Consider the following 26,090-nt stretch of genomic DNA (forward strand, 5'->3'; position numbering starts at 1 on the left):
GGGACTGGGGAGCTCCGTGGAACCCCCCTGAGCATGGGAAGCCCGGGGGGCACGGGGGGGGCCTTACAGGCAGTGAGGGGGGGGCAGGGAGCCCGGGGGGTCCTGGAGGGGCTGTGGGGTCTTGGCAGGACCTGGGGTCCCAAAGGGCCGGGGAGGGGGGGGGGCGAGGGGACAGCGGGGGGAGGGACGGGGGTCCTGGGACGTTGGGGCAGAGGCACAGCGGGCTGCAGGGTGCTGGGGGGTACGGGGGGGCTGCGGGGTCCCCTGAGGCCATCCCCGGCCCTGCCCCGGGAAGCAGCAGCAGCGAGTCCATAAAAGCTGTGCAATCTTTATGGAGCCACTTTCACACGTCGCGGGCTGTAAAGCGGTGACCTTCGAGCCGCCGGCGGCGCGGCCGTGCACGCGAAGGGGCGGGAGAAAGGAAAAGCAGCGGGGCCGCGGCCTTCAGTCGCGAACGGAGACCCGGACGCGGTGCCAGGCGTTGCTGAGCACCCCGCGCAGGTTCCAGATGGGCGCCACGCTGTCGGGCTGCACGTTGTAGCTGCCGTCCACCGCCTTGCAGACGATCTCCAGCTCCGCGCCCGCCGCCACCGGCGCCTGCAGCTCCCACAGCACCCAGGCCCAGGCGCGCCCCGGCGGGGGCCGCTCGCCCGACAGCCGCGCCACCCGCCACGTGCGCCCGCCGTCCAGCGAGACGTCCACCCGCACCACCGGGCGCCCGCCGCCGCTCCAGGCGTAGCCCTTCACCGTCAACTCCCCCGCCGGCACCGCCGCCCCGGGGCGCGGGTGGGTGATGGCCGACTGTACCGGCAGCTCCTGGATGGCGGGCGCCGTCTTGTAGTCCACCGTGTCCCAGTCCACGCAGGGGGAGAAGCCCTTGTAGTCGTTCTGCTGCCAGTGGCTGGGGCTCTCGGCCGGGCTGACAGCCACCCGCCGCAGCCACTTGACGCTGCGGGCGCCCACCACGCCGGGCACCACCACGCGCACGGGGAAGCCGTGGTCGCGGGGCAGCTCCTCGCCGTTCATCTCATAGGCCAGCAGCACGTCGGCGGCCGGGCTGACGGCGCGGCCGTAGGGGATGGAGGCACCGTAGGGGGCCCCCCCGGCATCGGCATCCAGCCCCTCGAAGCAGACGTGCCACTCGCCCTCCCGCTCCTCCTCGAAGCCGGCGTGCAGCAGGACGTCACGCAGCCGCGCGCCGCCCCAGCGGGCCGTGCTGATGGCCCCGATGTCCCACGGCAGCCCCTTGACGGGGCGGACCTGGCTCATCTCGGCCCGGCGGTTGCCGGCGCACTGCAGCGTGGCTGTCACCTCGTGCTTGGGGAAGCGGCTGCGCAGCTCCGGCAGCGACAGCGACAGCGCCCGGCCCCCCGGGCCCTCCACCCGCAGCTGGTAGGAGCCTGGGTCCACCGCCGGCACCGGCAGGTGGTTGCGGGTGAAGAAGAGCTCGTTGGGCGTCAGGAAGCGCTCGGCCAGCAGCTCCGCCGGCGGCTCCGCGTTGAAGGGCTTCTGGCTGTTGACGCGCAGCCCGGGGTGCCGGGGGGGGTCCCCGGCGAAGGGGTCACCGGCGGCGGCAGTGGCCGGCGGCGCCTCCTCGGGGCTGAGCTCGCCCACCTTGTACTCGCGCAGCAGCTCCAGGACGTGGGGCTGGCTGTGGACCGCGTAGAGGGCCCAGAAGGGCTCCAGCGCCCCGCCGGCCGCCAGCAGGATCTTGTCGGCGCCCCCCGGGTGCAGCTCCACGAAGTCGGTGACGTCGAAGACCTCGGTGCCGTGGGTCACCCAGACGCGGTCCTGCGGCGAGCGGTGCCGCCCCACCTCCTCCCGCGTGTACCGGGGGTACCGGGGGGCCTGGGCGGCCTGGGCGGTCTGGGGGACCCCGGCCCCGTCAGCGGGAGCTCGGCGCCCCCCGGTACCCCGGGACAGCCCGGTACCCCCCCGTCCCGGCACCCCAGGCACCGAGGGGAGCCCCGTTCCCTCCCCTCCCCTCCCGCTCCCCCCCTTCCTCCCGTCCCCTCCCCCGGTCCCGTTCCCTCGCCGCCCCCCTCCCCGCTCCCCCCCCCGTTCCTCACCCGCCGCCTCCGGTCTCCGTAGGCCAGGACGGCGCCGAGCCCCAGCAGCGCCGCCAGCACCGGGGCCGCCCTCCCGGTGCCCCCCGGGCCCGGGCTGCCGGCGGCGAAGCGGGCGGCGCCCGTCCGGGAACAGCCGCGGCGGGGCAGCGGCAGCGGGAGCCTGCGGGGAGAGCGGCGCTGAGGGCGGCCCGGGGGGGGGCGGCACCGCGACCCCCGGGGGGGGCGGCACCGGGACCCCCGGGCCCGGCTCCTACCTGCGCCCGGTGACTGCGCGGAGCAGCAGCATCGCGGCGGGACCTGGCCGGGGAGAGCGGCGCGGTGAGAGCGGCTCCGGCGGCCGCCGGGAGCCCACCGGGGGCCGGGACCGCCCGGGCGTTCCCCTCCCGCCCCGCTCCGCCCGGTGCCGGTGCCGCTTCCCCCCCCCTCCCCGCACCTGCGTCGTTACCGGGGCTCTCGGGGCGCTCTGCGGCTTTAAGAGAGGGGCGAGGGGCGGGGCCTCTCCCGATGGCCACGCCCCCTACCCCCGCAGCAGGGGGCGGCCGCGCCTTAAAGGGGCCGCGGCGCGGGCGGGGCGCGGCGCCGCCCGGTGCCCCCGATAAGCGCTATCGGGGCGCTGCCGGATGCGGGCCCGGGCCCGGCTCCAAGAACCCCGGTACCGGGCTCCGCCGCCTCCCCTCCCCCGGCCCTGCCCCGCCCCCCCGCAGGCAGCAGACGGAGCGTTTTGGGTGGTTTTGTTCCTTTTTTTTTTTTTTTTTTTTTTTTTTTTTTTTTTGTGGGTTTTGTCCTTTACTTACATTAAATACACCGCGAAGCCAGCAGCCGCGGCCGGGACCGCGCTCGGGAGGGGCCGCCGGGGCGGCGCTCCCCCGGGGCACGGCGGCGGCAGGAACCGAACCGGAGACGCGAGGAGCGGAGAAAGGGGGGGGGGGGGCGGGGAAGAAAAAAGGCCCCGGGGAGCTGCAGCGACCCCGGGGAGCTGGGGGCGCCCGGCGGGGGGGGGCTCCGGGGGCTGAACCCAGCCCCGGGACCTGGACCCAGCCCTGGGACCCCGCCGCCAGCCCCGGGGGGAGCCTGGAGGCACAGGGGGGTGAGGGGCACGGGGGGGGCTGAGGGTGGTGGTGGTGGCTCGCGGGGGTGCTGGGGGGGGTGAGGGGGGATGCCCCCACCAAGTCCCCAGGTGCCCCCGCTGCCAGCTTTGGGCTCGGAGCCAAGGCTAGGGCCAACGGTCGCAGGGCCGCGGGCGCCTGGCCCCAGCCCAAGGGCACCGCACGCAGCCGGAGGCGCCCGCGGGGTCACCCCGCCGGGAAAGGTCCCCGGGGAAAAGGAGGAAAAGGAACCGGAGGAGCGCCGGTGCCCCCGCGCCTCCAGCGAGCTGAGCCCCACGGAGCCGGAGGGACAGCGGCGAGGCGCGCCCGGGCCGGGCGATCCCGCAGCAGCGTGCCAACCGGGTGGGGACGGGGCAAAGCGCGGGGCGCCCGCCGCAGCCGTGCCGGGATCACCGGGGGGACGCCGAGGTGGTGGCGGGGATTTGCACGGCTCCACCGGGGGGCGAGTGTGCCAGCCCCGCGGCCGGCAGTGCTCGGGGCCGGAGCTCGGGGTCCCCGCCGTCTCCCCGCGTCCCCCCTCCCCCGTGAGAGGTTCCCAGGCACTTCCGATCCTCCAGCAAAAAAAGGCCGCCGAGGAAGAAGGTAAGGACACCGCAGCTTCCCCCCGCCACCCCCCCCCGGCAGCGAAACAGAAGGAAGAGGAGGGAAGAGAGGGGAAAAAGAAAATAACCCCACGGCAGCCCGCTCGGGGGAATGCCGCTCTGCGGGAGTCTGCTCCCAACCCCGCACCACAAAGCCGACGTCTGAGGGCGCCGCGGCCGCCTCCTCGCGTCCCCGCGCCCCGGCGGGACCGAGAGCAGGATTTACCAAAGCAAAGGGGGAGGCGGGAGGGGGGCACAGGGGGGGCAGAAGGGGAGTTAGGTCGCTCTCTGCACCTATAATACAAAGTGAAGAAGAGTTCGGTTCTGGAAGTTAAGTCCCCGGTGGATCTGGTTCCAGGCCATCGGGTGGTAACGGGGCTCTGGCAGCGGCTCTGAAGCGTTAAAAAGTGCAGTTAGACGGAGCTCTGGGGGGGCTGCTTCCGACGGGTCTCAGTGTGCCGGTACGGAGGGGGGTGTGGAGGACGGGGGGGACGTTAACGGCTTCGCTCTTCCTTGCCCGCGGGCCGCTGCCGCCGGCCGCCCTTCAGTTGCTACAGCACTGGCTCTTGTTCTGCTGGCTCTGCTCATGAAGGTCCACGCCTCTGCTCCTCCCCGCCGCACCGCTCGTGCTCTGGGGCTCGCTCTTTGGCAGCTTCTTGGCTGGGGGGGGGCAGACAGGCGGGGGGGGCGTCAGGAGCTGCTCAGCACCATGGGGACGCACCCACACGGGCAGACCCCGGCACGCCCCGGCTGCCCCCATGCTTCCCGGGGGGGGAAAAGCCTCCACCCACCCCCGAGCTCCCCCCGCGCTCACCGGCTCTGCCGCGAAGCCGCCGTGGGGCAGGACCCCTGGGAGCTCTGCCCCACGCAGCCCGGCTCGGCCCCCCCCGCAGCCCCCCAGGCTCACCGATGGCCAGGAAGAGATCGTTCACGTTCATCGCTGTCTTGGCCGACGTCTCCATGAACAGCAGGCTGTTGTCATCTGCGTAGGCCTGCGCCTCCTGGAAGAGACACCGGCGCCCGGCTGAGGGGTCGGCGGCCGCACAGCACGGCTGCAGGCACGGGCGGAACCGGCCCCGGCCCCGAGGAGCCCGAGACCGGCACTTACTTCGTACTCCACCATGCGCTTGCTGGCCAGATCGGCCTTGTTGCCAGCCAGGGCGATGACGATGCTGGGGCTGGCTTGTCTCTGCAGCTCCTTCACCCATGTCTTCGCCCGCGCAAACGTTTCCTGCGAGCAGAGGTGGGGGCTCAAGGCCGAGTCCGGTGGTGGCAGCGCCGGCGGGCGCCTCACCGGGACCCCCACCAGGGACCGAGCCACCCCCTGCCTGCAGCGCTGCCCCGGGGCCCTCACCTGGTTGGTGATATCGTAGACCACGATGGCCGCCTGCGCCCCCCGGTAGTACATGGGGGCCAGGCTGTGGTACCTCTCCTGGCCGGCCGTGTCCCAGATCTCAAACTTCACCGTTGTGTCGTCCAGGCAGACGGACTGCGTGAGGAACGCCGCTGGAGGGAGGGACGAAGGGAGGGGAGCATTAGCGTCGAACGACCGCCCCCCGGCACCCTGCCTGCACCCGAACAGCCCCGGGGGGACACGGAGCTGGGCTTGCAGGGAGCCCACGGCCCCTCGGATGCTGCCAGGACGCACTGGGAGCATACGCAGCTGCTCCAGGTGAACAGCGGCGCTTATTAGGGGATCGGCGGGACTCCTGCCCCAGCTGCAGGCCAGGGGCCGCCACGTGCCCCACGGCATCACCGCTGCGAGACCACAGCCGAGGCGTGGGGACCGCGGCAACAGCCTGGTCCTGCCAGGAGGACGCGGGGCAGGGCTCTCCCCAAAAGCGCTCGTGTGGCTTGTCCACGGATCGCAGCCACCAGCACGAGCTCAGGGCCCAACGCTGGCTCGTTTTGGAAGGAAATAAAACTGGCGCAAGGCAAAACGCGCACAGATGGCGGCTGCGGGAGCTCGGAGGCCCCGGTGCTTGGCTCCCAGGCACCGCAGCACCCTGTGGGCAGGTGCCACCGGCCGACTCACCCCCGATGGTGCTCTCCTGGTACTCGTGGAACTGCCCCTTGACGAAGCGCAGCACCAGGCTGGATTTCCCCACCGCCGACTCACCCAGCAGCACCAGCTTGAACTGACAGATTTTGCTAGCTTGGGCCTGCCCATTCGGCCTGGCAGCTCCTCTGCTGGTCATGGCCGGGCTGCTGCTGCACCGCGCGCCCTGCGAAGCGGGAAGGCAGCGACGCCGCGGCACGGAGCGGGGCGCTGGCGTCGGCTCTGCTGGGCAGTGCTGGAAGGGGAGCAGAGCAGAGCAGAGCGGTCAGCACGGCGCGGACGCGCCGCACCCCGCAAGGCGCAGCTCCTGCGGCCAACGCAGGCTCGTTGCGGGCCACGCTCCTGGCAGCCCCCTTCTCACACCGGGGGGGGGTCACAGGAGCCCCCCCCCGGCTCCGCGGGGCAGCCCCGCACGGGCTGGAGGCGGGGCTGCTCCCTCCGGCTGCTGCGCGCAGATTCCTCAGCTGCTTCGCCTCCCTCCCCGCCCCGAGGAGGGGCTGCAGACAAACTCCCGGCCCGGCCTCCAAGTTCCTCAGCCCGGTTTGGTTTTTTTTTGTTGTTGTTTTTTTTTTTCAATCCCTCCCGTTATCTCCCCGTTTCCCCCCGGTGCTGGAGGATCCCCGGCGCATCCCACCCGGCGGACACCGAGGGGTCGCTGCGCGGGGAGCACCACAGCGCGCGGACCTGGAGGGAGCCAGATTTTGGGTTTCTTTAGGGCCAATCTTATTCCCCCCCCCCCCCCCCGTTTCATTCCCCCTCGTAGAGCTCCAGTCCCCCGGCAGAGATTCACCAGCGCACCGACCGAGCTGCGGGCAGGACGGGGACGGCGCAGAGCCAACACCGGGCACGCCACCGGCCGCCAGCTCCCCTCCAGTTCCCCTTCCCCACCGGTGCTGGCGGGGCCCAGAGTGCACGCTCCCCCCCGTAGCACCCCGGGGCCCTCCCGCAGCCCCCAGCACCCCCCGGGCTCAGCACCCGCTCAGCTACTGGGACCGGGATCGGGACCGGCACCGGCCACCCGCCGGGCGGGACCCATGGAGCAAGGCCCCGCGCCCACCGGGGGCACCCACGGGTGCCGCAGGGGCGCTCGAGCGGCGCTTCCCGGGGCCGAGCTCCGCCGACGGGGGGCTGAGAGCCACCGGGCCCCAAGGCCGAGCCCCCGGAGGGCCCCGGGGTTGCGCCAGCCCCGCGGGGTAACGGCTTTCCGGTGCCACCCGGCTTCGCTGCGGCCCAACCGCGGGCCCGGAGGAGGCTCGGGGGAGAGGAGCGGGACGTGCGGCTCGGCCCCCCCCGGTACACCGGGCCCGGTTACCGCCGGTAACCCCCAGCCGTGTACCGGGGTCACCGGGGGGCACGGCCCCGTGGCGGAACAGCGCGCGGGGGCCCCCGGGACACCCCCGACAGCCCGGGAGGCGCACGGAGCCCCCGGTACCGAGCGCCGAGCCGGGACAGCGCCGCCCGCCCGCCCGCCCTCACCGGAGCCCCCCCCCGGGGCGCCCCCCCCGGTACCGGCCCCGGTGGTTCAGGGGGGACCCGCTAGGGACCGGCTGCGCTCCACCCCCCCCGCCCCGGTGCCGCCCCGGTACCGCCCGGGCACGGCCGGGCCCCGGAGCCCCCCGGGGCCGGGCAGGGAGCGGCGGCACCGGGAGGGCCCCGGGGGTCTCCGCCCTGGCCCGGCGGCGGCCGCGGCCTCACACGGACGGGCCCGGAGGCAGCCCCAGGCCCCGATTCTCGGTTCCGGTTCCCGGTTCCGGTCGCGGCCCCGGCCCGGCCCCCCGGTACCTGCGGCGGCCCCGGCTCCCGTCGCGTCCCGAGCACACAAACAGCGCCTGGGCCCCGCCCTCCCCGCCCGGGCGGGATCGCGGCCCGGCTCCGCCAATCGGCGCCGCGCGGCGGGGCGGAGGGCCCGCCTCTTCCTCCCGGCTCGGCCAATCGGGGCGGAGGACGGCGCGTCAGCGCCCCCGCCCCGCGCAGCGCAGCCTATGGGGCCCTGCGGGGAGCGGGGGTCACGTGGGGGCCTGCGGGGACCCCCTGGGGGTCGTGTGGGGGCCTATAGGGGCGTGTACGGGCCCTATAGACCTGTGTGGGCCCTGTAGGGACCTACCTGGGGGGACATATGGGCCCTGTACGGACCTGGGGATGTGTATGGGCCCCATAGGGACCTGGGGCCACCTATAGGGCCTGTAGGGACCAGTACGGACTCTGTAGGGACCCACCTAGGGGGACATATAGGTCCTATAAGGACCTGGGGACATGTATGGGCCCTATACGGACCTTAGGGTTGTGTATGGGGCCTATAGGGACTGGTGTGGGCCCTTTATGGACCTACCTGGGGGAACATATGGGCCCTATACAGACCTCAGGACGTGTATGGACCCTATAGGGACCTTGGGGTCACATACGGGCCCTATAGGGACCAGTATGGACCCTGTATGGACCTACCTGAGAGGACGTATGAGCCCTATAGGGACCTGGGGATGTGTATGGGCCCTATAGTGACTCGGGGGACACAAAGAACCTATGGAGACTGCAAGGCACGTATAGGCCCTATAGGGACTATGGTGAACATATGGAACCTATAGGGACTGAGTGTCATGTATGGGCCCTCTAGGGACTCTGGGGGATGTATGGTCCCTCTGAATGCACATATGAGCCCTACAGGGACCGCGGAGAACGTGTGTATGGACCCTATAGGGACCTGGGTGCACGTAAAGGCCCTACAGGGACCATGGGGGACATACAGGCCCTGTACAGACCTGGGGGGCAAGTACAGGCCCTACAGTGACTGCAGGGAGCACGTAGGCCCTATAGGGACCTGTGGAACACGTATGGAACGTGGGGGGACACAAAGGGACTTAAAGGGACTCGGGAGCACAGACGGGACCTGTGGGGTCTGCGGGGCACATACGGGGCTGTAGGGCCCTGTGGGAGCGGCTGGGGCCCACGGGGCACATGCAGGGTGGCCACACAGCAGCCCTATAGACACACGGGGGGGGCGTGCGTGGGTCCTGGGGGGGGCCGGGCGCATACAGGGGGGTGAGGGGGGGCCCCACACTCTGGGGGTCCCCCAGCAGGGGCAGGCGCAGATCCCCCCCCCCGTGTCCCCCCCGAGCAGAGGCGGTAGCGCTGCACGCGGAGCTTTATCGGGTACAAAAGGCAGCGAGGAAACCCCGCGGCACGACAAAAGGGGGGGGGGGGGGGGAGGAACAGGGGGAGGGGCACACAACGCAGGGGGCTCTCCCCCCCCCCCCCCAACACCGCGCTGCGGGAACAGGAGAGGAGGAGGAGGCAGGGGATGAAGGCGCTGGACCCCCCCAGCAGGGCCGTAAGTGCCGAGAGCAGGGTGAGTGGGGGGCCACTGGGGGGGGGGGGCCGGGCCCCGCCTGGTCCCTGGGCGGGGGGGGCGGCTCCTCTCCGGGGGGGGCTGCGTCCTTGAAGGGGGGGGGGGGGGCTCTGCCCCGAGCAGTCCTGGGGGGCCAGCAGGGAGCTGGGGGGGTCCCGGAGCCGGGGGGGGGTGGTCCCGGAGCCGGTGCCGTCACCTCCGCACGTGGGGCTGAGGGCTTCTTGCGGGGGGGGGGGGACAACACACACAGGGGCAGTCCCCGTGTCCCCTCCCCCCGCTCACAGGCGCAGGTTGGGGACCACCTTGGTGACGTCGTGGAAGAAGGGGTGGCGCAGCGCCGCCTTGGCCGAGATGCGCTTGTTGGGGTCGTAGTGCAGCATTTGCTGCGGGACGGAGAAGAAAAACGGGGGTGAGGGGGGGGTGAGCGGGGGCGCTCCGGCCCCCCCACAGCCCCAGGTGCCCGCCCCCCCCCTTTCAGGGGCCGGGGGCTCACCGCCAGCAGCTTGTGGCCGTCCTCGTCCAGCGGCGGCACCAGCTTGCCCAAATCCTGGCGCGCCCAGCGGGGGAAGGTGGGCTTGTAGTCGGGCAGCGCGGTGACGCCGGGCCAGGCGGCCTCGTCCGGCGTGCCCAGCGTGCGGAAGATGCGGAAGAGCTGGTCGATCTCCGAGTCCCCCGGGAACAGCGCGCGCCGCATCACCTGCGGGGGGGGGCGGGGCGGGGGCACTGGGGTCAGCAGGGGGTGCTCGGGTTTGGGGTGCGGGGACCCCGCGGGGCAGGGATCAAACGGCCCCGCGCCCCGCTCGTGACCGGCCCCGTGACGCGGCGCCGGGGGCTCACATGATGCCGGTTGTTCGTGTCCGTCCCCGTCCCCGTCCCCCCCCCCCCCGGCGCCCACAGAGCCCCCTTTGTGCCCCGGTGACTGCGGCGGGCGCCGGCACCGCACGCAGAAGTGTCAGGGATGGGATGGGGAAACCTGGGGGGTGCAGCGGGGTGGGAAAGGGGGGCTGGGGGGGGGCCTGGGATAGGTCCTGGGGGTCCCTGGGGGGTCCCTTGGATATGTCCTGGGGGTCCCTTGGGGGTTCCTGGGGCGTCCCCAAGGTAGGTCCTGGGGGACCCCGGAGTAGGTCCTGGGGGACCCTGGGGTGTCCCTGTGGTGTCCCCGGGGGTCTCCAGGGTGTCCCAAGGGTGCCGCCACGAAGCCCGCTGGGTGTCCCCAGGGCACATCCTGGTTTGTCTGCAGGGTGTCCCCAGACCAGGCCATGGGTGTCCCCAGGGTGCCACCAGGGTGCCCCTTCGGTGTCCTCAGGGGGCATCCTGGGTGTCCCTGGGCTGTCACCAGTGCCTGGGGTGTCCCAAGGGTGCCACCATGGTGCCCCCTTGGTGTCCCCAGGGCACATCCCCGGAGTCCCCAGGGTGTCATCGGGACAAATCCTCAGTGTCCCCAGGGTGCCACCACGGTGCCACCTTGGCGTCCCCAGGGCACATCCCAACTGCCCCACGGCGCCCCCGAGGTGCCACCGGGACACGACCTCGACGTGGGGACACCCGGGGGTGGCAGCTGCCGCCACGGGGGGGGTCGTGGCCATGCTCCCCCGCCTCGGCCGCGGCCCCCCCAGGCCCCCCTCACCATCTCGGCGAAGATGCAGCCCAGGCTCCAGATGTCCACGGCGGTCGAGTAGTACTTGCAGCCCAGCAGGATTTCGGGCGGCCGGTACCACAGCGTCACCACCTGGGGTGGGGGGGGACAGGGGGGGCGCGGTGGGCACGGGGCCAAGCCCCCCGCCCTTGTCCCCCCCCCCTCCCCCTTCCCCGCGCCCACCTCGTGCGTGTAGGTGCGCAGGGGCACCCCGAAGGCGCGGGCCAGCCCAAAGTCGGCCAGCTTGATGGCGCCATCGGCGTTGATGAGCAGGTTCTGGGGCTTGAGGTCGCGGTGGAGCACGCGGTGCGCGTGGCAGAAGGCCAGGCCCTGCAGCAGCTGGAACAGGTAGCTCTGCGGGGAGCGGGGGGGGGGGGGGGGTCAGCGCCTCCCCCTTCCCCTGACTGTACCCCCCTCCCCCCGAGCCCCCCGCACACCTTGATGAGGGGCAGGGCGATGCCAAGGGAGGAATCGTCCATGAACTTCTTCAGGTCCTGGTGCAGGAACTCGAAGACCAGGTACAGCTTGTTCTCCGTGTGGATCACGTCCAGCAGCCTGGGGGGGGCACCTGGGCTGGCACTGCCACCCCCCCCCCCCCAACAGCCAGACCCCAGTACTGCCCCCCCCCCCCCCCAGCACTGCCCCATACAGCCTCCAGACCCTGGTACTGCCACCACACCCCCAGACCCCCCGTACTGTCCCCCCGCAGCCCCCAGCCCCCCAGTACTGCCCCCCTGCAGCCTCCAGACCTTGGTACTTACCCCCCCCCAAATCCCAGACCCCTCCACTGCCTCCCCCCATTCCCCAGACCCCCGGTACTGCCCCCCCCCAGCCCCCAGACCCCCCATTGCCCCCCCCAGCCCCCCAGTACTGATGCCCCACAGCCTCCAGCCCCCCCCTGCCCTCCCCAGCCCCCCCCTCCTGCCCCCCCCACAGCCCCCAGAACCCCAGAACTGCCCCCCCAGGATCCCAGACCCCCCCCCCAGCCAGGGACCCACTGGGGCAGCTGCCCCCCCCCACTCCACATCCCACCCCCCTCGGTGCCGCCCCCCCCCCTCCCCCCAATACCACCCCCTCCCCTGGTTGCCCCCTCCCAGTGTTTCCTCCCCCCCCGGTTCCTCCACCTCCCCGGTCCCCTCCCCGGTCCCGCCTTCCCCCCGGAACCCCCCCCCCCGGCCGGTCCCGCCCCCCCCGCTGACTTGACGATGTTGGGGTGTTTGAGCTCCTTCAGCAGCGAGATCTCCCGGATGGCCGTGCTGGGGACGCCCTCGGTCTCTCTGCGGGGGCAGCCGGGCTGAGCCCCCCCCGGTGCCGGTAACCCCCCCCCCCCGGTGCCGGTGCCCCCCGCTCACGTGTCCAGGCGGATCTTTTTGAGCGCCACCACCTCCCCCGTGACCTTGTTCCGGGCCTTGTAGACGACGCCGTAGGTGCCCTCCCCGATCTTCTCCACCTTCTGGAAGTTCTCCATGGGCGGCCCCGGGGGGGGGGGCCCGGGGGGGAGCTCCCGGCGGTCCCGGGCCGGGCGCGGAACGATCGCGGCCGCCGCTTCCCCGCGGCGCGCCACAACGCGGCCGGCCCCGCCCCCGCCTCTTCCCGCCTTCCGCCGGCCACGCCCTCCGCGCCGCCCCATTGGCCGAGCGGGCGGGCGGCGCGGGAGATCCCTTAAAGGGGCAGGCGCCGGCCGCGGGGGGGCGCTGCCCACGGAGCGGGTCCTCGCGGGTGGGGCCCGGCCGCGTCCCCCCGGCACCGCGGCTGGGCGGGGGGCTCGGGCTGGGGGCTCGGAGGTCGCCCCCGGTCCTGTGCTCACGGTGCTGGGTGTGCCCACAGTGCCACGGGCACAGTGTCAGGTACATGGCGCCACGGACACGGTGCCACAGACACAGAGCCCATGTGCACGGTCCCACGGACGCTGTGTCACAGACACGGTCCCACGGGCGTGGTATCACACCCACGATCCCGTGGACACAATGCCACGGACACGGTGTCACACACGTGGTCCTACAGACACGGTGTCACACGCATGGCGCCATAGACACGGTGTCGCATATGTGGTCCTATGGACACGGTGTCACACACATGACCCCATGGACATGGTCCCACAGACACCGCGTCACATGTGTAGTCCCACAGACACAGCCTGTGGGCACAGTGTCACACACACAGACCCCATGCGCGTGGTCCCATGGGCACGGTATCACATGCACGATCCCACAGACACGATCCCATGGACACGGTGTCACATACATGGTCCCCCAGACACTGTGTCACATGCACAGACCCCATACAAACAGTCCCCCAGACACCGTGTCACACACATGGTCCCACGGACACGGTCTCACAGACACGGCCCCACACACGCGGTGCCACATGGGCGCTCTTAGGACCCCAAGGTCCTGCCCCGGGCTGTGCTGGGGACAGACCTGCAATGACCCCAAAGCAGATGGTGCCACGAGCGTGGGGCAGCAGCGGCTGCAGGGCAAGGGGAGAAGCTGCCCCGAGCCCCCCAGAGGGGTCCCAGCCTGCCCCGAGCCCCCTGGAGGGGTTGCGGCCTGCCCCAAGCCCCTGCCTGCCTGGACGGAGCCAGGTCCAGGAGCGAGTGACCAGGCCGGGAGGGAGCATGGGGCTGCAGACACCCACGTGTGCACATGCATGCACACACGTGCACACACGTGCCCACCCGCAGCCCCGCCAGGGCCGTCCCACAGGGAGGGGCTATGCAAAGGAGACCCCTTCTTATCCCCGCGCCGCTGCTGCCTTCGCCTCTTCCGGGAGCCCGAGCGCAAGGAGGCGAGAAGAGAGCGGCTGGAGCATGTGGGTGCACGGGGCCATCGTGCTGCTGGGGGTCCTCCTGGCCCTGGCCACGGCGCAGCACCGTAAGTGGGGCTGGGGGCTGCGGCTGCCAGGGGCCCGATGGGAGCGGGGGTCTCTATGGGGTGGTCCCGGCTGCGAGAGGCAGCCCCTGGTACCCTGGGGACCCCCGAGCAGGGAGGGGATGGAGGGGTTGGTGCTGGGAGCCTGCTGGCGTGGGAGCAGGATCAGCCCCCGCTGCCCCCCCGGGGTGGGGTCTGCACTGGGGTGCACCCCCCTGCCAGCACGGGGGTCCCGTCCCGCTGCATGGGCGCTCCCCCGGGACAGGGGCTGCTCAGGGGATCCCCATCCTCGTGTGTCCCCACGGGGTCCCCACGCTGCAGTGGACGGGGCTGAGATGGGGGCTGGGGGCTGCCCACCCCCGAGCGGGGGGCACAGAGGGAGCGCTCGCCCCGTGCTGTGGCCGGCTCAGCTGAGAGTCACATGAAGGGGCTTTGGGCAGCGCCCAGCGCCATGTGATGGGCTTTGCCCCGCACCGCAGCCTGAGTCCGTCACGTGTCCCCTGGGGCTCCAAAAGAGGACCCAGCCGGGAGCCCCGGCGGTGCCACGCGCGTCCTTGGCCCTTCTCCTCCCGCAGGAGCCGGTGGCCGGAGCCGCGGCCGGAGCCAGACGTGGAGTGGGCGACCAGCAGCGTTCCGGAGCTGGGACTCGGGGCTGTACCGGCCGTGGCAGGAGGGGACAGCACGGCAGAGGGACTGCTGGCGAGGTGGGTACGGGGGGGCACGGGGACGCTGCCTGCGGCACCAGTCCCTGAACCACCCCAAACCGGTGCCCGACAGGCGGCGACGTCACCCTCGACATCAGCAACGACGCCCCCACCATGGCAGGCGCCAAGGCCACCTTCTCCATCGCCCTGCGCTTCCCCAGCATGCAGACGGCACTGCCCGACGGCCACGTGGTGTGGAGCCAGAACTGCACCGTCAACGGTCAGCGCCCGCCTGACGCCCCCTGCCCCGTCCCTGGTGGGGGCCGTGGCCACCCCCATGCCACGCTCAGCATCTGGTCCCCGCAGGCACCCGTGTCATGCAGGGTGACCCCGTCTTCCCGGAGCAGCTGGCCGAGGGCTCGGACGGCGTCTTCCCCGACGGGCAGCCCTTTCCCCGCAGCGCCTGGGGCAAGCGTGGAAAATTCGTCTACGTGTGGTGGACGTGGGGTGAGGCCGGCACCGTGTCCCCGCTCCCCGGTACTACGGCGTCCCCACGGCCAGCGCCTGAGCTGTGCCGTCCCCGCAGGGCGCTACTGGCAGGTGGTGGACGGCGCCGTGTCCCAGCTGACGGTGGGGACGGACGGGGTGGCCCTGGGCTCCTACACCATGGAGGTGGTCGTCTACCACTACCGCGGCCGCCAGAAGTTTGTCCCCATCGGCCGTGCCAGCTCCCAGTTCAGCATCACAGGTAGGCACCGGGCATGGGGCAGGGATGATGGCGACGCGGCGGCACCGGCGGCGGCCGAGCTGACAGCGCCTGCGCGACCCCAGACCAGGTGCCCTTGGCAGTGGACGTGGCGCAGGTGCAGGCGGAGGGCGGCGGGCGCTTTGTGCGCAACCACCCCGTGGCCTTCAGCGTGCGGCTGCACGACCCCAGCCGCTACCTGCGTGACGCCGACATCTCCTACTCGTGGGACTTCGGGGACCAGAGCGGCACCCTCATCTCCCGCAGCGCCGTCGTCACCCACACCTACCTGCAGGCCGGGTCCTTCACCGCCCGCCTGGTGCTGCAGGCAGCTATCCCACTCAGCACCTGCGGCACCTCCATGCCCCCCGTCGTGGACCCCACCACCGGGCTGGCGCCCTCGGGGAGACCCACGGCCACGCAGCCAGCGGGTCCCACCGCCGGCACCGCTACGGGACCTGGCACCGCTGCGGCACCAGGCACTGCTGCAGGGTCCGGCACTGCCGCAGCACCTGGAACCACTGTGGCACCCGGCACCTCAGCACCCGCAGGTTCTGGGGAGCCAGCAGAGCCCATGGGGGCATCAGTGGCTGCGCCTTTGGATCCTGCTGCTACCGAACCCGTCCCTGTCCTGGTGCTCAGCACCGCGGTGGCCGGTGCAGCAGCCGCTACGGACCCTGCTGCCACCGCCGCAGACCCCCTGCTCCTTGCCTCTGTGTCCCCAGCTGGGGACGTGCTGGGCACCGTGGCCCCCACGGCTGCGGGGGGAACCGTGGCTGCAGGTGGGTGCTGCCCCCGTGGGGCAGGGCGGGTCGGGCCACGTCTTGGGGGTCCTACGAGGGGACAGCTCGGTCCCTTCCTGCCCTTCCCCAGCCGCTTCTCTGCCTGGGTCCCCTGCAGGCGCGGTGACAGCTGGGGACACAGCTGGGGATACGGCTGCAGCCACAGGTGGGGACATGGTGACAGCCACAGCTGGAGCAACGGCTGGGGGCACAGCTGAATCCATAGCTGATGCCACAGTGGGAGCAACAGCGGGAGCAACAGTGGGAGCCACAGCAGGAGCCACGGATGGAGCCACGGATGGAGCCACGGCCACCCCTGGCGAGCCCCTGGTGCTGGTGAAGCGCCAGGCGCCCGCGGCTGAGCCCACAGGCTGCGTCCTGTACCGCTACGGCACCTTCTCCACCCAGCTCGACATCGTCCGTGAGTGCCGGGGACCGGGGAGGGGACCTGGAGGGGCCAGCCCTGCTCTGACTCCACGTCCCCTTGCAGAGGGCATCGAGAGCATGGCCATCGTGCAGGTGGTGCCCGTGGAGCCCGAGGGCAGTGGGAACAGCGTGGAGCTGACGGTGACGTGTGAGGGGAGGTGAGGGCAGCTGGGGGCCAGGGTTGGAGTTGGGGATGGCGTGGGGACAACGCACCGGAGCTGGGTACGGTGCCAGGGCTGGGGATGGCTCAGGGATGATGAATGGGACCCAGGTTAGCGGCTGGGAACAGGGTGGGGACCTTGGTCTGGAGCTGGGAATGGGGTGGGGACCCTGGTGTGGAGGTGGGGACCACATCCCAGCCATGGGGATGGGGTCAGCTCGGACACGATGTCCTGGAGCTGGGGCAGCGTGGGGACCATGATCACGAGCTGGGGCCAGCTTGGAGGCAGCGCCCAGGGCTGGCACGAGGCCGAGGGGCGCAAGCAGGGGGGGCAGCGCAGGACCCACGCCGTGGGGCTGTGATGGGTGCCCGCGGGGGGGGGGGGGCCCTGCTGACCCCTTCCCCGACCCCCGGCAGCCTGCCCGAGGAGGTGTGCACCGTGGTGGCGGATGCCGAGTGCCAGATAGCGCAGACGCAGACGTGCTCGGCCGTGGCGCCAGCGCCCGGCTGCCAGCTGGTGCTGCGCCAGGACTTCAACCAGTCCGGCCTCTACTGCCTCAACGTCTCCCTGGCCAACGGCAACGGCCTGGCCGTGGCCAGCACCCGCGTGGCCGTCGGAGGTGGGACTGGGGCTGGGGAGGGGGGAGGCGGCAGGGTGGGGGGGGTCAGGGATGCTCAGCTGCCTCTGCCCCAGGCGCAGCCCCGGCCGCCGGCAGGACCACACTCACGGTGGGGCTGGTGCTGATTGCCGCCGCCCTGGGCACCGCCGCCTACACCTACCGGTGAGCCTGGCCAGGGGGCACCACGATGTGGATGGGGGGGGGGCACTAGAAAATGGGGAGGGGACACCGCAACATGGGGGGCTCACCCCCAGCCCCCCTGTGCTAACCCCCTCTCTGCCCCACAGCCGAGTGAAGTACAGCCTGCTGCTGGCCGCGGCGCCCCCGGCCCCCTGCCCCCGGGGCTGGCTGCCCCCCGGTGCCACCCTCTGCCTACTGCTGCGCCAGGTTTTTTGGGGGGCCCCCAGCGGCGAGAGCAGCCCCCTGCTCCGCGCCAATGCCGTGTAGGGGCTGCGGGGATCCACCCCCCCCAACCACTATGCCCCCCACCTGGCCCGAGCCCCCAGGACCCGGGGGGGCCGCGTGCCCCGGGTGACATGAATAAAGGCTCAGCTCAGCCCCTGCTTTGTCTGGTTGCATGGGGGGGGCGGGGGAGCCAGGGCTGAGCCCCCCAGGAGAGGCATAGCCCAGCACCCGTCTCGCTGCCGGCTTTATTACTGCAAGAGGCACTTGAAATGCGGGGGGGGGGGTAATAAATAGGGCACAGGGGGGAGCCCAGCAGGGTGGGGGCTCCAGCTGGGGCGGTGCACAGGGATGTTGGGGGGGGGGCATGGTGCAGCCCCCCTCCCACTGCCCCTGGGGGGTCCGTCCAGCTGCCCCCACCCCAGAGCACCCCGTGGGTGCAATATGGGGGGGGGGGGGCAGCGTGGTGCCTGCCCCTGGTCAGGCCTTTGGTCCATGGCCCCTGCCTGGGGCACAGCGCAGGAGGTGGAGGGGGGGGCTCCGGCCCCCTCAGGCCTCCACGGGGCCCTTCTTGAGGCCGAAGAAGCTGGAGGAGCGCGGTGGGGGGGCCATCAGCATCGGCGCCTGGTTCTTGTGGGTGATCTTGATCTGCGAGCAAGAGGACGAGGGCTGGGCTGGGGGGGGGGGGCGACTTGGGGGGGAGCTCAGAGGGGCTGGGGGGACTAGCACCACGGGGAGGGGGGCACGCACGGTGCAGGGTGGCTGCATCCAGGGCTCTCCATCGATCTGCATGGGGAGGGGCTTCAGCGTCCTGCAAGAAGCAGCCCCACCCCCCTCGGTTAACACCCAAGCCCCTGGCCCCTGTGGGGCACAGCCTGCGCCCCCCCAGCCCCCCGGCTCACCGCAGGGTGATCTCGGAGCACTTGGCCAGCCGCGTGCCCGCGCTCTTCAGCCCGGTGTAGATCTGCCCCATCTCCAGCACCCCCTCCAGCCCCACCACCTCCAGCCGCTGGTCGCTCAGGTCTGGGGGGCAGAGCCGGCGGGGGGGGGGGTCAGGACAGCGCCAGCCCCGGGTGTGGGGGGGACATCCTCGCACCCCCAGCCCCCTCCCCCCACGCACCCTGCACGCAGGTCTTGAGGGTCTCGGCGTCGGTGATGGCCGGGGGCTGCTCGGCACCGGGCGCCCGCCTCGCCTCGCCCAGCGGCCGCTTGGTCTCGCCCCAGAGGTTGGAGCCTCCGTGCATGCTGGGGATGTTGAGCACCGCCACCCCCGCCAGCGCTCCCCGCAGCTCCAGGGGGGTCCCGCAGCACTGGGGGGGGGAGGGGGGGGACACAGACATCAGGGCAGGGCGGCGGGGGACACCACGGTGCCACGGGGCCGGGGCTCACCTCGATGCTCAGGCACTCCTTGAGCTTCTTGCAGGTGGCGAAGAGGGTCTCAGAGGTGGCGAACTCTAGGTACCACAGCTTGTTCTTCATCCTGGGGGGGGGGGCACGGCACGTTTGGGGTGGGGGGGGCACATTTTGGGGACGCGCCCTGCCACGGGGACCGCCCCGCTGCGCCCACCTGCTGTTGAACTTCTCGGGGTACTTCTCCCGCATGATGTGGAAGCGGTGCGCGATGGAGGCGTCCTGGGGAGGGGGGGGACACAGAGCATGGCATGGGGGGGGTTGTGAGGCCGTGCCCCCCGCCCCAAAACCCCCCTGCTCCCCCCCACACACACACCACCCCGATGGAGAAGTAATTGTTGATGATCTCGTAGGGCACCGGGTCGCCCGCCTCGGCGGGGCTGGCGGGCAGCACCCGCAGGTGCCAGCGGTCCATCTGCACCACGCTGCTGCCCTCGATGTCCTTCAGGATCTTCACCAGGTTCTCCCCGTCATAGCCTGGGGGGGGGGGGAGGGGGGGCATGGTAGGGACAGCTTGGGGGGACGGACGGGCACGCGGGGCTCCCCCTCGTGCCCTGCTCACCTCCGCCCCAGCGCAGGCACCGGGCCAGGTCGTTGCCGGTCCCCAGGGGCAGCACGGCCACGGGGGGCCGCCGGGGCAGGTTGGCCTTGTCTGTGAGGAGAAGTACGGTCAGGAGGGGGGGGGGATGTTGGGGGGGGAATGGGGGTGGGGTCCCGGGCACATCTGACCCCCCCCGGGGGTGCCGGACCCACCGATGGCATCCAGGATCCAGCCCACGGTGCCATCCCCGCCGCACACCAGGATGCGGAAATCTGGCACGTCCCGGAAGAAATTGAGGCTGGGGGGAGAGAAGGGGGGATTTAGGGAGGGGGGGGGTCAGGACAGGGCTGCCCCCCCCCTCCCCAGCACTCACTGCAGCCCCCTCCTCACCCGGGGTTGGGTCCTCCTTGCTGCAGGTTGTAGACCTGCCGCGGGTTCAGCAGGTACTGGAGCTTACGGAGCACCCTGCGGGAGAGGGGCGCTGGGCTGGGGGGGCCAGGGGGGCCGCCCCCCCCTTCTCCTTTTTGGGGGGGGGGGTCCGGGGTGAGCCCAGCGCCCCCCAGCCCCTCACCTCTCCCCCTGCTTCCCTCCGCTCTTGGGGTTGACGAAGACGAGGAGCGGGTGGGTGTCGGGCACGGGGCTGACCTGCGGGGTGGGGGGGTGAGACGCAGACATGGGGGGGGGCACGCAGATATTCGGGGGGGGGCACACATGGATATTTTGGGGGGGGCACTGCTCACCCGCAGCGCCTGTCCCTCGGGGGTGGTGAAGACCTGGGGTCCCTCCTCTCCCGGCGTCCCGCTCCCGTCCTTCTGGCTGTTCTGCCGCTCCTGCGAGCACCGGGGGGGGGGGGGGGCGGTCACGGCCACGTCCCCACCCAGGAGCGCCCCCCCCCCAGCCCCCCAAATCCGCCCCCCCAGCCCTGTGCTCACCAACACCACGGGGTAGATGGCGGAGGGGGGCAGGATGTGGTCCCGCAGCAGCCCGCAGTCGCAGGCGGGGGGCACGGCGGCCAGGCACTCCTCATGGATCTGGGGGCACAGCGCGGGGTCGGGACCACCTTCGGCCGCCCTGTGCCCCCCCCCGTGCGCCCCCCCTCCGTGCCCCCACACCTTGAGGTGGCACCAGACGCAGTGCAGCCCCGTCAGGCTCTGGAAGCTCCGGATCTTCTTCTGGCACCGGCCGCACTTGCTGGCCTCGCAGCCGCCCTTCACCCAGACGTGGGCCTGGACCTGGGGGGCAGCGGGGGGGGCGGGGTGTGGATGAACAGACGGATGGGGGGGTACGGACAGACAGACGGACAGGGGGGTACGGACAGGCGGACCGGGTACGGACGGACAGATGGATGGGGAGGATATGGACGGACAGACCGGGGGGGGGATGAGGACGGAGGGGGGAGGGTTACAGACAGACAGGGCGGGGATGGACGGACGGACAGACGGGGGGGGATGCGGATGGACAGACAGATGGGGAGGGGGGTGGACGGACAGACGGAGGGGTGGGCAGACGGACGGGTTGACAAAGGAGCGGGTGGACAAACGGACAGACGGATGGGCGGACGACAAGACAGGGGGCAGGACAACGGGGCAGGCAGGCGGGTGGGGGGGGATGGATGGACAGACGGACCGGGGAGGGGGATACGGACAGACGGATGGCAAGGCGGTCAGATAAACACAGGGATCGACAGGAGAGCAGACGGACAGACGGACAAGCGGACCGACGGCTGAGTGGAAGGCGAGATGGGCGGCCAGGCCGGGCGGAGCGATGGACGACGGGTGAGCGGGCAGAGCGAGGGATGGACGGACAGATGGACGGATGGACAGACGGGATGGATGGGATGGACGGACAAACAGACGGATAGATGGACAGACGGACGGATGGATGGATGGACAGACGGATGGCACGGATGGACAGACGGACGGATGGATGGATAGACGTATGGATGGATGGACGGACAGATGGACAGACGGACGGATGGACGGATGGACAAATGGACGGATGGACAGACGGATGGGTGGACAGACGGGGTGGATGGACAGATGGATGGATGGACGGACAGACAGACGGATGGACGGACAGTCGGACGGACAGACGGACGGATGGACAGACGGATGGGTGGACAGACGGACGGACAGAAGGGCGGCACTCACGCCGGCCTCCTTGCGGGACTTGGCGTAGGTGCTGATGCAGCTGGGGGGCGCCTTGCGGGCGCAGCGCTCGTGGACCGTGAACTTGCAGACTGGGGGCGGGGCCAAATGGGGTGGGGCGTAATGAGGCACCGCCCACAGCCTGGCCCCACCCACCAGCCAATCACACCACCGCCACATCCAGCCGGGCACCAATTGGCTTCGAGGTGGGTGGGGCTTATGTCATGGCTCCGCCCCAAAAGTGGGTGGGGCCTCGTGCACAGCTGGAGGGGGCGGGGCCTCCCGCAACAGCTGGGGCTGAGCAGTGGGGCTGGGCCTGGTCCCGGCCCCGGATTACACCGTGCCCCCGCCTGTCCCGGCCCCATCCCAACACCTCCTGGTCCCTGTCCCCATCCCGTCCCCATCCCAGTCCTGTCCCCATCAGGTCCCTGTCCCCATCCCTGTCCCGTCCCTGTGCCCATCAGGTCCCTGTCCCCATCCCGTCCCAGTCTTGCCCCCATCAGGTCCCCGTCCCATCCCCGTCCCCATCCCACAACCATCCCTGTCCCCACTGCACCATTGTCCCATCCCCGTCCCCATCCTAGCCCCATCAGGTCCCTGTCCCCATCCCAACCCTGTCCCCATCAGGTCCCCGTCCCATCCCCGTCCCCATCCCACAACCATCCCTGTCCCCACTGCACCCCTGTCCTGTCCCCATCCCCATCCCTGTCCTGTCCCCATTCCGTCCCCATCCCCATCCCCGTCCTGTCCCATTCCCACCCTCATCCTGTCCCCACCCCGTCCCCATCCCGCTCACAGGTGCAGCACAGCCCCTGCTTGCGCAGCCCGACCAGCAGCGTCTCGCACACGTTGCAGTACACGGGGCGGTTGAAGTGCTTCAGGCGCCACATGTGCTGCCCGTCATCCTTCATGTGCTGGGGACAGCCAGAGGGGGGGGGGGAGGTGTCAGAGGGGTCTGGGGGGGTCCCGGCACAGCCTCCCCCCACCCATGCCCCCACTCACCACCTCCAGGCCCAGCAGCACCAGCAGCGGGATGTTGGTGACGCCGCCACGCAGCCACTCGGCCAGCGACACCGTCCCGCTGCCGTCGTAGTCGATCTCCCGCATCATCTCCTGCAGGATCTGGGGGGGACACAGCGCTGAGGGGGGTGGGGGGAGATGTGAGGGGTCGGGGGGGGGGGGGGCGTCACCCCAGCCCCGCTCACCGGCTTCAGCTCCGTGACGTCCCAGTCCAGGTACTGGGCCACCCGCATCATCTGGGTGATGATCCGCTCCACCTCCTGCGGCACCGAGCGTCAGGAAGGGGCCGGGGGAACCCGTCCTGTGCCCCCCCCCCGATCCCCCATCACTCACTGAGCTGTCCAGGAGCCCGTTCCCATCCTTGTCATAGAGCTTGAAGGTGACTGGGTGGGAGGCACAAGGGGGTGAGATGGGGGCAGCCCCCCCAGCCCTCCCCTGCAGGCCCCCACTCACACTCCAGCTTGTCCTCGGGGCGCCCGCCCTCCAGCAGCGAGAAGTAGCAGGAGACGTCGTTAACGCAAACGAGGCCACTGCCTGCTGGGACAGATGGTGCTGAGCGGCGCTGAGCCCCGTGGCCCTCCCGGTGTCCCCTCCTGTCCCCCCCGGTGTCCCCTCCTGTCCCCACCCCATCCCTCACCCGGCTGCCCAGGGGCCGTGCTCTGGAAGGACATGAAGAGATGGCGGCACAGCGCCTCAGGGACATCGGTCGCCTCCAGGTAGCTCTGCAGGAACAGCCTGAAGCCCTCGAAGTCCACGCACTGGGGGGGGGGCACAGAGGGGTTGGGGAAGCGCCGGGGGGGGGGGGGGGGCAGCGTGCGGCCCCTGGCCCCCCACCGGGACCCACCTCTCCCTGCAGGTGCTGGGACAGGGCCCCATCACCGTAGAAGTCCTGCAGCACGTCCTGCACCTTCTTGCTGCTGTCTGGGGGCAGAGGCGCGTGCGAGGCCACTCCGGGGCGTGCACACGCGGACGAGGCACATGCATGGGTGTGCACACATGGGCGTGCACGGACACAGCCCCATCCCGGTGCACGCGCACGCGGCCATCCCATGCGTGCAAAGCCACCGCCACACGTGCAAAGCTGCCCCCAACACGTGCACGCACGATCGCCCCCGTGCGTGCACACGCGTGTGCACATGGGGGTGCTGCACCCAACGCCATGCCCCCCCTGCCCCCGTCCCCCCCCACTCACAGTCCAGGTACTTCTGGAGGTGGGCGAACTCCTCGGGGCTCAGCGTGCCCCACTCCGGGCTCTCCTCCATGGCTGCCGGCTGGCGGGCACTGCCTGCGGGGCGAGGGCTGAGGTGGGGGCACAGCGGGGGCCCCCCCCTTCCACTCCCCCGCCCGCCACCCCACCATTTGCCCCAGCACAGCCCCATGGGGGGGAGCGGGGGGGGTCCACCCGCAGCGTGGGGACGGCCGAGCGCCGAGCAGGGGGCAGCCACCGGCTTCGAGCCACCGCCGCAGCCGGGGGGGGGGGCGGGGGACGATGAGCACAAGGGGTGGTACCGGCCACCCCCTACCCCACCCCGGCCACAGCCCCAGGGCTGAGCATCGCCTCGCCTCGCCGGCCGCAGCTCCCCGGCCTCGCAAAGCCCCCCCGGGCCCTCCCCACCCTGCCGTGGCCATTACTAATTCATGGCAGCAGCTGGCTCCAGGCGCCGGCACGGCGGGCGCTGGCACCGCGGGGAGGGCGAGCGGGCGGCCGGGTGCCACCGTGGGCGGGAGCGGGGGCACGTGGGCGGCGGTGTCCGGGCACGTGCGTGTGCCCCCACCCCCCAAAAAAAAAAAAAAAAACAAAACGTGGGCAGCCACTTCCCCAGCGCCCCCCGACAGCGGGCACGTGGGGCAGGCAGGCGGGCGCACACGCTTGCACCCGTGCCGCCTCCACACCCCTGGGCTGCGTGCGGCCCGCTGCCGGGCGCGCATCCGGCTCCTGCGCTCGCCCACGGGCGCTGCTCACCCATGGGTGCCGCTCACCCACGGGTGACACCCGCCCACGGGTGCTGCTCATCCGTGGGTGCTGCTCAGCCACGGGTGCACGCTCGCCCATGGGTGTTGCTTGCACGCAGGTGCCGCCCGCCCACGGGTGCTGCTCGCCCAAGGGTGCACACTCACCCACGGGTGCCACCCACCCACGGGCCCCCCCAGCCCCACGCCCGCGCTGCCCGTGGGCAGCCCAGCCGCGGTGGCGCCGTCCCCGAGGGCGAGGGCTGAGCTTTGCACCCTGCGTGGCACCGGGGAGCAGGCGGCAAGCGGTGCCCGGGCAGGGCCGGTGATGGCGGCCCCCGCCCCCCACCGGGCTGGGGGCGATGGAGGGGGGCACGCACGGCACCCCCCACCCCAAAACCCCCCAGCTGTGACCCAAACGTGGGCCGAACGTCCCCGCCGTCCCTCCCCTGCCTGTAGCACCCTTGCGTGCGTCACGGCGCTTTCCGGGCCCCCATCTGCCCCCCCCCCCCAGCATCGCCCCCCCCCGGGGAGCCCCGAGGCCGGGCGCAGCCTCCGGGACCCCCCCGGCGCAGCGGCCGCTTCCCTTATTTAGTAACGGGCACGGAGCGGGGCCGCGGGGGGGCCGCGGGGCTGGGCCGGGGCAGCCCCCGCGCACGGCCCCTCCCCGGCTACCGGCAGCCCCGGGCTGGGCCCCCCCTGCTCCTCCTCCCGGTGCCACCGCCGGGAGTAACGGGGCCGCTCATGCCCGGGGCTGGGCGGCTGCTGCCCGGGGGGGGGACACCGGGGGGCGCCCCCAGCCCGTCCCGGTGCCGGCGCCGCGCCGGGTCCCGCCGTCGGTCCCGTAGGGGGCGGCACCGAGCGCAAGGCGGCTCCGGGGCGCGCAGGTGGGAGGCGGCGGCGCCCAGCACCGGGGCGGGCGGGGCCGGGATGCACGGCGGGGCTCCCCCCCCGCCCGGCCGGGCCTTTCGGTTCCGCCGCGCACCGCCCGGTGCCCGGTTGCCTCCTCCCGCCGCTCCCGGGAGCCCCGGTGGGGGCGGCGGGACGGGATCGGGACCGGCACCGGAGCTTGGAGTCCCGGAACCCGCCGCGCCCGGGGGCTGCGCCGAGAGCAAGGGGGCCGGGAACGGGGGCACCGGGCGCCGCTCCCCGGGGCTGCAGCCGGGGCCGTGCCCAGCCGGCGCCGCTTCCTTCCCGTTCCTCGCCCGGTGCCGCCGTTCCCCGCCCGGTGCTCGTGGGCGGCCCTGCTCCCGGCCCCCCACGGCCCGGCCCGGTTCCGCCCGGTTCCCGTCAGCGCGATGCCGTGCGGTTCCCCCCGGGCGGGGGCGGCGCATCCCGGTGCCGGTGCCGGTCCCCCCCGTCCCGCCCGGTCCCCGCCCATCCCGCCGGTGCCCCGCCCGCCCCGTCGGTGCCGGGGCCGGTACCTGCCGGGGCCGGGCTGGGGTCAGGTCCCGCCGCCGCCGCTCAGCCCCGTCCCGGTGCCCGCGCTCCCGCCGCGGCCCGGCCCCGCTGACATCACGGCCCGGCGGGGCGGGGCGGGGCGGCACCGGGCGCACGTGTGGCGGGGGGGGGGAGAACC

The 26,090-nt window shown here is 72.3% G+C and overlaps 5 protein-coding genes across 11 annotated transcripts; 1 reads left to right on the forward strand and 4 right to left on the reverse strand.

The window, feature by feature from the left end:
* Window positions 1–314: 314 nt before the first annotated feature.
* Window positions 315–2,583, reverse strand: SUOX (sulfite oxidase). Its single transcript, XM_040539518.1, has 4 exons — window positions 2,503–2,583; window positions 2,324–2,366; window positions 2,070–2,229; window positions 315–1,866 (listed from the first exon to the last, which is right to left on the reverse strand). Exons 2-4 carry the CDS (start codon window positions 2,353–2,355, stop codon window positions 445–447), a joined length of 1,614 nt encoding a protein of 537 aa, XP_040395452.1. The 5' UTR covers window positions 2,356–2,366; window positions 2,503–2,583; the 3' UTR covers window positions 315–444.
* A 1,339-nt stretch (window positions 2,584–3,922) lies between these two features.
* RAB5B (RAB5B, member RAS oncogene family) lies at window positions 3,923–7,703 on the reverse strand. Its single transcript, XM_040539572.1, has 6 exons — window positions 7,598–7,703; window positions 5,792–6,050; window positions 5,111–5,262; window positions 4,865–4,987; window positions 4,664–4,757; window positions 3,923–4,416 (listed from the first exon to the last, which is right to left on the reverse strand). Exons 2-6 carry the CDS (start codon window positions 5,952–5,954, stop codon window positions 4,301–4,303), a joined length of 648 nt encoding a protein of 215 aa, XP_040395506.1. The 5' UTR covers window positions 5,955–6,050; window positions 7,598–7,703; the 3' UTR covers window positions 3,923–4,300.
* A 1,705-nt stretch (window positions 7,704–9,408) lies between these two features.
* CDK2 (cyclin dependent kinase 2) lies at window positions 9,409–12,373 on the reverse strand. Its single transcript, XM_040539559.1, has 7 exons — window positions 12,147–12,373; window positions 11,994–12,071; window positions 11,232–11,349; window positions 10,978–11,148; window positions 10,786–10,887; window positions 9,652–9,855; window positions 9,409–9,541 (listed from the first exon to the last, which is right to left on the reverse strand). Exons 1-7 carry the CDS (start codon window positions 12,260–12,262, stop codon window positions 9,437–9,439), a joined length of 894 nt encoding a protein of 297 aa, XP_040395493.1. The 5' UTR covers window positions 12,263–12,373; the 3' UTR covers window positions 9,409–9,436.
* A 1,141-nt stretch (window positions 12,374–13,514) lies between these two features.
* Window positions 13,515–17,598, forward strand: PMEL (premelanosome protein). Its single transcript, XM_040539484.1, has 11 exons — window positions 13,515–13,667; window positions 14,240–14,368; window positions 14,442–14,588; window positions 14,675–14,815; window positions 14,895–15,056; window positions 15,140–15,835; window positions 15,954–16,256; window positions 16,326–16,419; window positions 16,839–17,041; window positions 17,116–17,203; window positions 17,329–17,598. The coding sequence occupies exons 1-11, from the start codon at window positions 13,604–13,606 to the stop codon at window positions 17,486–17,488; spliced, it is 2,187 nt and encodes a 728-aa protein (XP_040395418.1). The 5' UTR covers window positions 13,515–13,603; the 3' UTR covers window positions 17,489–17,598.
* On the reverse strand, window positions 17,592–26,042 carry DGKA (diacylglycerol kinase alpha). Of its 7 annotated transcripts, XM_040539472.1 has the most exons (24): window positions 25,936–26,042; window positions 23,754–23,846; window positions 23,406–23,482; window positions 23,199–23,319; window positions 23,015–23,095; window positions 22,895–22,944; window positions 22,747–22,821; window positions 22,544–22,663; window positions 22,338–22,455; window positions 21,545–21,633; window positions 20,507–20,626; window positions 20,327–20,425; window positions 20,135–20,224; window positions 19,966–20,039; window positions 19,785–19,859; window positions 19,607–19,692; window positions 19,416–19,505; window positions 19,170–19,330; window positions 19,011–19,075; window positions 18,833–18,923; window positions 18,564–18,753; window positions 18,346–18,466; window positions 18,194–18,254; window positions 17,609–18,091 (listed from the first exon to the last, which is right to left on the reverse strand). In XM_040539472.1, exons 2-24 carry the CDS (start codon window positions 23,821–23,823, stop codon window positions 17,993–17,995), a joined length of 2,223 nt encoding a protein of 740 aa, XP_040395406.1. In that variant the 5' UTR covers window positions 23,824–23,846; window positions 25,936–26,042; the 3' UTR covers window positions 17,609–17,992. The 7 variants fall into 7 exon arrangements, with proteins under 7 accessions (XP_040395401.1, XP_040395400.1, XP_040395403.1 ...); XM_040539467.1 differs by having other exon boundaries at window positions 17,592–18,091; window positions 18,564–18,923; window positions 25,936–26,022; XM_040539470.1 differs by having other exon boundaries at window positions 17,621–18,091; window positions 20,327–20,626; window positions 25,936–26,014.
* Window positions 26,043–26,090: the final 48 nt, after the last annotated feature.

The sequence above is a fragment of the Cygnus olor genome, chromosome 29 (assembly GCF_009769625.2).
Source record: "Cygnus olor isolate bCygOlo1 chromosome 29, bCygOlo1.pri.v2, whole genome shotgun sequence".
Lineage (NCBI taxonomy): Eukaryota > Metazoa > Chordata > Aves > Anseriformes > Anatidae > Cygnus > Cygnus olor.